The sequence below is a fragment of the Nansenia antarctica genome (assembly GCF_963989245.1).
Source record: "Nansenia antarctica genome assembly, chromosome: 2".
In the NCBI taxonomy this organism is placed as follows: Eukaryota; Metazoa; Chordata; class Actinopteri; order Argentiniformes; family Microstomatidae; genus Nansenia; species Nansenia antarctica.
This window is the reverse complement of record NC_137675.1, coordinates 6,408,147-6,419,521: the sequence shown is the minus strand read 5'-3', so window position 1 is coordinate 6,419,521 and position 11,375 is coordinate 6,408,147. Positions and strand designations below refer to the sequence as shown.

The 11,375-nt window shown below is 49.3% G+C and overlaps 1 protein-coding gene across 1 annotated transcript; it reads right to left on the bottom strand.

Annotated features, from left to right (window-relative positions):
- Nucleotides 1–1,317: 1,317 nt before the first annotated feature.
- On the bottom strand, nucleotides 1,318–4,155 carry mgat3b (beta-1,4-mannosyl-glycoprotein 4-beta-N-acetylglucosaminyltransferase b; the record flags this gene model as incomplete). The annotated part of the gene is made up of 3 exons (XM_080524798.1): nucleotides 1,318–2,101; nucleotides 2,521–3,203; nucleotides 3,724–4,155. 3 exons carry the CDS (start codon nucleotides 4,153–4,155, stop codon nucleotides 1,318–1,320), a joined length of 1,899 nt encoding a protein of 632 aa, XP_080380924.1.
- Between the last annotated feature and the right edge of the window lie 7,220 nt (nucleotides 4,156–11,375).

The following is an 11,375-nucleotide window of genomic DNA, read 5'->3' as shown; positions in this document are numbered from 1 at the left end:
CAGTTCTTGCAGAGCTGATCCCACCCATTTCCGTCATCGTGCTCCCCCCCCCCTCCCACCCCCGCCCTCTCCTTCCTCTCCCCCCTCCTGCTCGTTACCAAGGCAACGCGGAGGGCACATTTCTGCTGCCTGAGATATCTGGTGACCTTTTTTTTTTGAGAAAGCCAGAGAGAGAAAGAGAAAAAGAGAGAGAGAGAGAGAGAGAGAGAGAGAGAGAGAGAGAGAGAGAGAGAGAGAACTTCTTCTTCTGTATCACCACTAAATAGACAAACAAAACACCCCCTGCTGTCAGTGGGGCATGATTTATTCACAGATGTCTGTCTGTCTGTCTGTCTGTCTCTCCCCCCCCCCACACACAACTCACTTTAACGTTTCATGATCACACACACGTGCACACACACACACACACACACACACCCACCGCTGTGTTTTTTCAGACTCACTTCTCTCCCAGGACTGTATCAGCAGAACACACATCAGGGAGAGAGAGAGAGCAAGAGAGAGAGAGAGAGAGCGAGAGAGAGTGCGCGAGAGAAATGCTATTTTTCTAATTTTCCTTGCTGCAACTGTCTCTGATGATTCATTCCCCCTCCCCTTACCTCCCTCCCTTGTCCATCTCCCTCTTATCTTCTTCTCCTCTGTGGATCCAACCATGTCGATGAAACAAGAACTGGTACAGACTTTCAGCCGTTTGTTTCCGTTGATGTGCAAGCAATAAAGATATGAAAGCAATAATACACTGTACTTTTGAACCATTTGCCGCATGAGAAGAGGAGTGTATGTGTGTGTGTGTATGTGTGTGTGTGTGTGTGTGTGTGTGTGTGTGTGTGTGTGTTGGAGGAGTGGTCACGACAGGAAGATATCCAACAGTGAATAGGTGTACAGAGGGGTCAGGGGTCAATATGATGAAGTAGTAAACATTAACAGAAACAAATTAGAATCTTTTGCTTCATTTTTACCACAGGTTTTTACGTACTGTACCTGCTATGTTCCTTACCCCCCCCATGATACCAAGCCCAGTACATATTATCTGTCATACAGAACTGAGTTAGGGTGAGGTAAGAGGGCAGATATATTGTGTGTTTCACCCTAAAATGAGGACAGAGGGACTTAGTCAATAGCCAGTGGTCTCACCCTCCAAACTCCCTTCAAAAATCACTACAGACCTGGTTCCCTTTTTCCCAAAATAAGGACTTTTGGAGCTAGCCTATCCTTCCGCCATCAGTGCAAAGGCTGTCCTTTTGGTATCCTTCCCCACCCATGAGTGCTCATAGGGTGTTACCTCCAAACCCTTCCCCCCCCACACCATGTATGTCGCTACCCCTCAGTCAATTTGGCCTGTGGTTTCACATAGGGGTTCTCCAGAAGGTAGCGGTACTTCTCATAGTGGTCCAGCATGTACCGGGGGGCGTACATGTGCTCTTTGGGGTCTGAGGAAGGGTACTCCTGGACCGAGCCGTCAAACCAACCCCCCGTCCGGATCAGGTCCCGGATGTAGTTGAGGTCGCGTTTGTCCTCGTAGTCGCCCCACCGCGGAAAGTCCCCGTTCTGGGCCGAGGTGAGTTTGAAGTGGATGCCGTCCGGCGTGAAACACCAGGAGCAGTGCCAACCGGCGAAGTGAAACGGGCTGCCGATCGCCCACTGTACCAGGATGTGCCCGGTGTCAGTCTCGTACTTCCGGAAACCGGACATGGTGTAGTATTCCCGCCGGCGTAACCGGATCCCGTCGCCGTCGTACACGTCCCGGAGCATCCTGACCGTGCACCCGGAGATCACCTCCAGCGACCCCAGCTGCTTCCAGAAGAACCCGTAGAGGGACTTCCTCATGTGGATGGCGAAGGGCTCGGTCCAGCCGTCGTAGAGTTTGAGGAAGAGGAGGCCCTCGCGGGCCGGGATCTCGTCGGCGTCGTTGATGACGAAGATGTCGTCCGGACGGGTGCCGGAGACCCGGGACATGCCGTTGCGGCTCAGGTAGGTGCGGAGGTAGTCGTCGACGATCCAGCCGTCCTGTCGCCCGCCGTCGGGGAAGTGGTCGAGGAACACGTAGAGGATCTTGTGGCGGACGTAGTCATACGTGCCATTGAGGAGGAGGCGCAGGAATCTGGGGGAGCGGGAAACATGGGGGGGGGGGTGGGTCGTAGGTTATGTTCAGTCATTGGAGAGTTCTAGGTATCTAGGTTAGGGGTTTCTAAACCTGTTTGGAACACAACCTCAAATGTGTCATCAGGAAATGACACATTCTCGACTAGAACCGAGTGAGAAATGTTGTGAATCACTTCCTCGTTGGGTTACGCTGCAAATACATGCGACAGAACCAAAAAGTGGAGGGATTTGGGATATTTACCAATTAGAAGGGCAGAAGATACAGACATGTGCACACAGACAAGAATTTGACTCATGGACAAACAGAAAAGAGACCGATGAATAAACAGACAGATAGACAGACAGACAGACAGAAAGACTGACTGACAGACACTGCCAGCTTACACAGGCAGACATACAAGAGTCCCGATGACTAACCGTAGCGGCCGCCTCTCTCCGTAGGCCGTGAAGTTGGACTCGCAGACCAGGAACAGGTCTACGGCTTGGGCCAGCTCGTGGAAGCGAACGTGCAGCAGGTCAAACTCGTGGTTCACGTTGATGGCGTTGATGACCCGCCTCGGCGTCTCCCGCGGCGTCAGACGCTCCTTGGTGGGCAGGTTGGAGTGGTACACCATGGTGGGCACCCCGCAGTACGGCCCGTGCCAGCCCGGCCGACACACGCACTTCACCAGCCTCTTGCCTCCCTGCCCCCCCCGGGACTTGGCCGCCTTGGGAGGGGCTTGGGAGGACCCCTGGTGGACCTCCAGAGCGTTCCGCTGGCCGCCCCTGAACCCCACGCCGGTTCCGGTCACTGTGGGGCCCCCCCCCCCCTGTCTCCCAGCCGCATCCTCCCTGGGGGTGGATACCTCCGTCCCCTGTCGGAAGCACAGTGCCCCGGCCTTTGTGCGGACGAAGTAAGGCGTGCGGTCGTCCTGGAGCTGGTGAGTTCGGGTGTGGTGGTCGCCCAGAGATTCGATGGGGTCTGGGAATGGAGCCTTGGGGGTCACGGGCCGCTCCTCTGGCCCAGCTAAGGCCTTCTCGACTGGGAGCTCAGGCCTAGCGGGGTGGGCAGGGTCGCTGGGGTACCAAGGCTTGAACAGGAGGTCCTCGTTGTTCCTTTCCTGAGGACAGAAAGAGGCTGTTTTCAGAACTTCATGTGGATCGTCCCGATGAATAATCTACCGACCAACTGCAGTATCGAATCAGTTCCTAAACACTTCGAAAAGATAGAAGGCATAGTTCTTGTTTCTCATCGAAGGCTCTATACACCTGTCTTATGACCAAGATAATTGTCTTGGAAATAGTTTCTCAGTCAACACAGTCTATTATTTGGAGGACATTCTTATCTGTGAACAGCAAACAAATGAACGCATGGTCAACACATAGGAGATAAGCTGGATAGGCCTAATAAGCTAGAAGAAGCTAGACAGCCTCAATAATACAGAGCTTGTCGCAACATGCTTGGCCCACAGTAATAACATAGAGTACAAGGTATCTCACTCTGTTGCTAGGTGGCTATCGAAATGAGTTGCCGAGCGCTATGGAATGAAGGTTACTATCTACTGCAGCCTAACCGTACCGTCTCTGGCCTTTCCCCCTGATAGTGGAGTACAGTATGTTCTGAGGAGGTCCGACCCTTACCTCAGCGGTGTCCTCAGGGTCTCTGAGCTTCGGCTCCTCCGGCCTCCCCCACGGCTGAGGCGGTGCCGGCTCCTCTCGGAGCCCCGTCTCTAGCCCACCCCGCCCCACGACCCCCACCCCCCCTACCATCCCCCCGCCCTCCACCCCTCCCTCTCCGCCCCCGCCCGCGGCCACCCGGGCCTTGGTGTCGGAGGGCCTGAGGGCCGGCGGAGGGGCCTCCTCGGGGGAGGCGGAGGACAGAGGGGTGCCCCCCCCTCCTCCCTCCCTCCAGAAGAAGCCGGTGACCATGATGAAGGACTTGATGTTGGGGTAGGGGGCGGAGAGCTCCCGCAGGAGGGAGACGTAGTGGAGGGCCTTGTAGTAGTGGAGGAAGGAGATGACACACAGGCCCACTGTGCACAGCAAGAACACCCTGTGGCGTCGCATTTTCATCCTGGGGGGGGAGGAGAGAGACAGAGAAAGGGGGGGGGGAGAGAGAAAGGGAAAAATAGAGGGGGGAAGGAGAGAGAGAGAGACAGAGAGAGGGGGGGGGAGAGATGGGAAATAGAGGGGGGAAGGAGAGAGAGAGAAAGGGAAAAATAGAGGGGGGAAGGAGAGAGAGAGAGAGAGAGACAGAAAGAGAGGGGGGGGAGTGGGGAAATAGAGGGGGGAAGGAGAGAGAGAGAGTTGGACAGGGGGGAGAGAAAATTATTTTTCATTACTCGTTCCGCCATTCCTGGGATGCTGTCTAAGCGCATAAGAAAAGGAAGAAATAACACAAATAAATCAGATTTCCCGTTCTAGGATTACCATAATCTTCAGTAGGACACGGCAGCGACAGCCAATAGGCGCCCGCCATAATCTAATCCAGTTCTCAATTGGTTTATATGGACGTGGCCCCTGACCATCTCCTCTATCCATTTAGGAGAGATCTACAATAGGGGTGGAAAAATAATAATATAATAAGAATAAAATAGGGATGCGCCAATGTCAACGTTCTGGGCTGATACAAAGATATCAGATATCACCGTACGTCCCAAAACAGATTGGCCGATATCACCTTCCGCAATGATTGACTCGAACGAACCCCAGAACGAACGGAACGGCCGACTCCTTCCCTCAACAGAACCATGACTTTCCAATTCCCGAAATAGGACGCCCATAGGACGCACGTTCAGGTCAGACTTAGACCTCGGACCCGGGCTTTACCGCGCAAGATCTATTCTTACATTTAATCCGTCTTTATTTCCGTCCATCTCTCGTGGCCCACCTTAAGGCATCAAAAGCAGATGATGAAGAAGAAAAAAAAGAAGAAGAGAGAAACGCAATCTGGCAGTAATAGCACCACAGTACACAGCAGGAATCTAAAGTAGCCTGTACAGCTCCCCTCCTGGGACCATACTGCTTTATCAGACGAGGGAAAAAAAGAAGAAGAAGAAAAAAAAACGAGGGAAAGAGATTGCAGCAAATGACAGGGAGAGAGGGAAGGAGGGAGGGAAGGAGAGAGGGAAGGAGGGAGGGAGGAGGTGAAGGAGTTGATGAAAAGAAGGAGGGAGAATGACGGGGGGGAGGAAAGGAGGGGGAGGGAGGGAGGGAGGAAAGGGGGGATAGAGAAATGTGGTCTAGTGGAGCGAGGGAGGAAAGAAATGAACGAGGGATCAGCAGAACAAGAGAAGGTGGAAAGAAGGAGGGATACGAGACAGATCCCATGGGAAAGCTCAGTTTGCATTCCTTCTAAACCCGGGAGATCTCCAGAGCCGATCAGGGGTCAGTTCGGCCTTTCTCATTGAATGGTGGAGGTAAGAACTGTGGCAGGGAAGCTGACTCTGGGTCTGTGCCTAAAGGTTCCCCCCACCCTCCCCCAAAAAACACACACAAACACAGACGCACTCACGCAAGCACACTCACACACACACGCGCACACGCAAACGCACACGCACACGCCACACGCACACACACACGCACACGCACACGCACACATACACACACACGCACACGCACACGCACACGCACACGCACACGCACACGCACACGCACACGCACACGCACACGCACACGCACACGCACACGCACACGCACACGCACACGCACACGCACACGCACACGCACACATACACATACACATACACATACACATACACACACACACAGAGCTAATGCTAGACTTGGCAGGACTACAACCATAAAAAGAGACAGTTGGAGCAGGGGGGGAGTGACAGAGTGAGGGGGTGAGGAATGGGGGGGGGGGGTTAGGGTAGAGGTATTCAATTGTTGCAGTGCTATGTTTCCCCCTTCCAGTCACTTCCGCTGTATGTCTCCATCCTTATCTCTTGTCTCTCATCTCCAATTCTCCTTCATTCTCTCTCCTCTCTCTCTCCTCTCTTTCTCTCTCTCTCTCTCTCTCTCTCTCTCTCTCTCTCTCTCTCTCTCTCTCTCTCTCCCTCTCTCCTTTACATCTCATGTTTCCCTGTCACTACTCACAGTTTAGGCGAGACGGCATGAAAGAGAGAGTGAAAAGGAAAGCGAAGGATGCACATCCTGTAGCAGAAGAGAACGTGTTCATTGCAGCATCTCCTCTATCAGAAAGATGCTGTCTCAATATGCCTGACCAAGGGCATACTATTAGTCAACCGTTTACCTGGGAACACCAAGGGCATTCTATTAGTCAACTGTTTACCTGGGAACAACGGGAGGGAAGCACTCCGAAGACATGTTGTTATAGCCAGCTAGAAGGTAGACATGTTGTTATAGCCAGCTAGAAGGTAGACATGTTGTTATAGCCAGCTAGAAGGTCAAGGGGCAATAGGACTGTGCTGTTTCAGAAGAGAATCGGGTCGGCCATGACAGCTCCAATGCTCTACACTACAGTATAGCTAAACTACTTCCAGAACAAACGTGGTGGGCTTGCTTGTAGTCAAGCACACAGTGATCCGCAATTCCCCTACCCTGGACACTTTCAAATCAGCCCTCAAAACCCACCTGTTCTCCAAGGCCTTTGGCCCCTAGTCTAGTTTTGTCACTCTTGTTGTCTTTGTTTCTTTGCTTTGTTTTTCTGTTCTGTCTGTCTGACTGTCTTGTCTATGAAATCTGTTAAGCGTCCTTGGGTTTGAGAATATATAAATCGAAGCTATTATTATTAGTCTTATTTTGGTAGTAGAAACAAGTTGAAAGAAAGTGAGAGTCTTGTTATGGTAGCGGATACAGTTAAAGTATGCATTGACTCACTGTTAACAAGTAAGTACAGGCTGTGATTATTACGAGTAGGCTAATGTTAGCAGGTTATAATAATTTCTGTCACTCCAAGGTATCACTGCCCAAATGCATTAATTGCAGCAATCAAGTAATGACAACATGTAATCAATGTATTAGGCTACTTTGTAGAATACCTCTCAGATGTTTATATTATGGAACAGTTTTTCTGTAGCAGCCTAGAAAGTGCTATTAAATTGTTCCTATGTGGACTGGACCTCAAAAGAATCAGAGTGAAGGAGTTGTCACTGTGCATACAGCTGGAGGTAGCAGTCTAATTGGTCTGTATGTCTTTTATGTTTTCTGTTGATATAGCTGAGGCTGTCATTGTGCTGGAGCCACTGGAGCCAGATTATAAGTGTATGGAAGCAGCAGCACAACCTGTCAGACCACCTATAAAACTTTCCTATATGGGGCGGCTGTGGCGCAGGAGGTAGAGCCGCCGTCTAATGATCGCAAGGTTGGCAGATCAGCGGTTCGAGCCCCGGCGGGCCACATGTTGAAGTGTCCTTGGGCAAGACACTGAACCCCAAATCGCTCCCGGTGAGCGGGCCGGCCGGTGCCTTGCATGGTAGCTTGCCGCCATTGGTGTGTGAATGTGTGTGTGAACGGGTGAATGAGAGGCCGTTGTAAAGCGCTTTGGATAAAGGCGCTATCTAAGTGCAGTCCATTTCCTCTCAACTGGAAATTACTGAACTTGAGAAGGAAAGATGTGTTCTGAAATACATGAAATGCTAAATTACAAAAAGAAGTCTAATTACTGAAAAAAGAGGTCTTGATTCTTCTGATATGACAGACTCTTTTGTAAATCTATACCGCCGGGAAAGCTCACTATTGTTATCAAACTTAATTGGGTTTAATTTGTCTTGAATTTTCCTGGGAGAAACTCTTTCCTCTATTTCCATCCAGCGAAGATATGCAGCCATAACATAAACCTCCTCCAGGTTTGAAATATAACTGCTAATCCAGGTTTAAACTAGGTTTAAAATTACTGGTGCAACAAACTTGAATTTAACCTAAATGGAAATTAAACTGAGATTGCCAAAGGTTTAGATTAGATTAGTGCAACATAATTAGTAGATACACCTTGGTTTAATCCAGTTTAAAAGTTAAACCATGTTGGTGCAACCCAGCCTTGGTTAATTGGGAGTTAAGGAAAGGAAGAAAGGATGAAAGGTTAGATATGTAAATATAATAATATATATGTTACAGTACACAGACAGACAGACAGACGGACAGACGGACAGACGGACAGACGGACAGACGGACAGACGGACAGACAGTTAGATAGATAGATAGTTAGATGGATAGATAGATAGATAGATAGATCGATCGATAGATAGATAGATAGATAGGATAAGCCTGGGGTAGCTGAGTGGAGTGGGTAGAGGGTTGAGTGGTTGAGTGGTTGAGTGGTTGAGTAGTTGAGAGTGGTAGAGATGGTTGGTTGAGTGGTTGAGAGTGGTGTCAGTGGGGTATAACTGGTAGCCAAGAGAGTGCATTGCTGTGCAATCATTCCATGAATGTGTTCTGTGGGTCTCCTGTTGTTTTTATTCAAGAGTTGTGAAATGTCCATAGCAGTTGAAGTAACAATGGGCCTCTCAGAATGATGGCATAAATCATCATCCCACCATGTTAAAATATAGCTGAGGCAAATATTGCTGAAGCAAGCCCACTAATAAGTATGAGTAATAACAATAGTTGGATTTGCTGAAGCAAGCCCACTAATTAGGCAGGCTTGCTTCAGCAAGTCAAACTATTGTTCTTCGACAACCTTATTAGTATTAGGCTATTCCAATTCTTCCACCTGCTACCTATCCTACAACTTTTAAGCTATTCTCATCAATCCACCTTTAAAACGTAACGAGAGGTCTACTGTACTGGTCTGTACTGGTCTGTACTGGTCTGCTTTGAACCACTGACACTCAACAGCTTCTATCTTTCCAACCGTATATCTATCTATCTATCTATATATCTAGCATCATCCTTTCTTCACCAGTCAGTACTGCGTCACTCAGTATAGGCTATCTCCTACTGATAAACCCCTTAATTGTGTTTACCTCCCCTCTTTCAACTATCCATCCTCTCTTTCATCCATCCATCCATCCATCCATCCATCCATCCAAATCCAACTCATTGTCCCGTACACATCACTGTGTACTTTAGGATCTGGTCTCCTGGCCTTCATTAAGCCTAAGGGAGACATCATCACTGGTACATCTTTATTTACAAAGCCATACTGGGCAAACTCTCATATCTATGTAATCTCATATCACTCACTAACAGCTGTTATGATTTTCGCTTCACTGGATGGTTGCTCTACCGGGTACCAGGAATCGCTGGAACTTGGCAGAGCAGCTTTCTCTTATTTTGCGGCATGGTCTTGGAATAACCTCCAGAACACACTAATAATCTGGTCTTGGAATAACCTCCAGAACACACTAATAATCTGGTCTTGGAATAACCTCCAGAACACACTAATAATCTGGTCTTGGAATAACCTCCAGAACACACTAATAATCTGGTCATGGAATAACCCCCAGAACACACTACAGCTTAATGATCTCGTCTCCATGTGAGAGTTCAATTAAGACGGAAGGTTATTCTGTTCTGTTTTTATTGTGCTTTCTTGTCTAATTTTGTAACCTTGTACTTGTACTGGTGTGCTATCTTGGCCAGGTCTCCCTCGAAAAAGAGATTTTAATCGCAAGGGACCTCCTGGTTAAATAAAGGTTAACAAAAAAAAGAAAATACAAAACTCTCACTTTCTTTCAACGACACAGCAACTATCATCTATATATCTATTTATGTATAGATCTAAATAGCATCTATCTATCTATCTATCTATCTATCTAAACATCTTTAAACCTTTTCCACTACCAAAATAACACTTTGAAAGCCCACATAATATTTTCTTCTGGAACTTCTTTTTCCCAGTTAGAATGATATCACCATGGAAACACATTCGTGCCACGCTGGGTTTTACTATTCCGTGAATCTTCTCAGTGGCGAGTCTGGCGACCCAGTATGTATGCTTCCTCACTGTTCCAATACTGCTTCCAGAACTGTGGTCATGCACCAGAGAACACTATAGGCCTCCACGTAAGGGTCTCTACCGTATAAGCGTACAGTAGACGGTTTACTAGCGGATGTTGGGGTTTGTATAAACGTGGATTCTGCATACTATTTTCCAATATGGAAAGTCTGCATCTCATTAGTCGAGGAGTTAAACGTCTCAAATGATTTCTGACAAGCAAAGTTGACCTCCACTCTGGTCGGGGGTTTGGCAACGTGATCTGACTATGATCGTAAGGCTTCAAAAAACATGGTCCTCGTGTACCACTGGAGGGCTCGAGACAAAAACAAACACCTTGTGACATTCAACGGAAACTTAAGCAGATGGCTCATTAACACCTGCTTAACGGCCCCGTAATAGCCGTCGCCAAAGAGTTGTAAATCAGTCGAGTCGGTGAAACACGAGGACACGCACACGCTTCGCAAAAAAACAAAGGATGCTCGAGACAATAAATTGGAGCGCGGCAGTTTGTCCTGAAAGTCCATAGTCCGTCGTCATCCCAACGATGCGGAAGTCAACCGATCTGTCCTCCCTCTAAGCTGGCATTAGTATGATTGAAAAATGTTTTTGTTGGATGGACCTTGGGACAACCAGTCCCCAATCAGATCAGTCTGGAGGCATTTTTAAAACATTACCCCCCCCCCCCCCCCCCCCCCCCAGAGGACCATGTTTGCCCTTGAGAACTGGCATTGAGAAGTGTTTCAGAGCCAGGTGAAAAACCGTCTGGATGGGAGCCAATGTCTGTGCTGTGCTTTGGGGGCCTCAAGCTAGCGAGAGGACGAGGGGGGGGGTGCATATAAACCAGTCAGGAGACAGACAGAGGGTAGAACCTTGAGTCCCTGTAGGTGGGAGGTGGGAGGCGGCGTTCATCCATATTGCGGAGACAGGTGGAGACCGCGGCCGAAAGGTTTAATCATCAGTGTGGGATTCTGGGATTCTGCATCCACGGTCCAGGCGCCTGGCGGTTCTTCACAGTGGACGTCCCTGGCCTCCCCAGGAACAGAAGACAGAAGTACACGTCCCTGGCCTCCCCAGGAACAGAAGACAGAAGTACACGTCGCAGACTGAGGTGGCCAAGACCATAGAGAACAGACTGGCTTTTTTCTGAACCTGAACCAATGACCCGGGCAGGACCCAGTGGGCCAACCGCACAGCGACACACGGCCAGGCCAGCCAATCGAAAACCGGGCACCGGTTCAAAGCGGAAACATACCGCAGAAAAAAGAGGATGAAAGAAAAGCAAAAGAGAGAGCGAAGACAAACAACTTTTTTGAGGGGGGTGCGGGGGGGGGGGGGGGTTGCCATATATGGTCTTTGGCGCTGTTGACACAACTTTCTTTATTTGTGG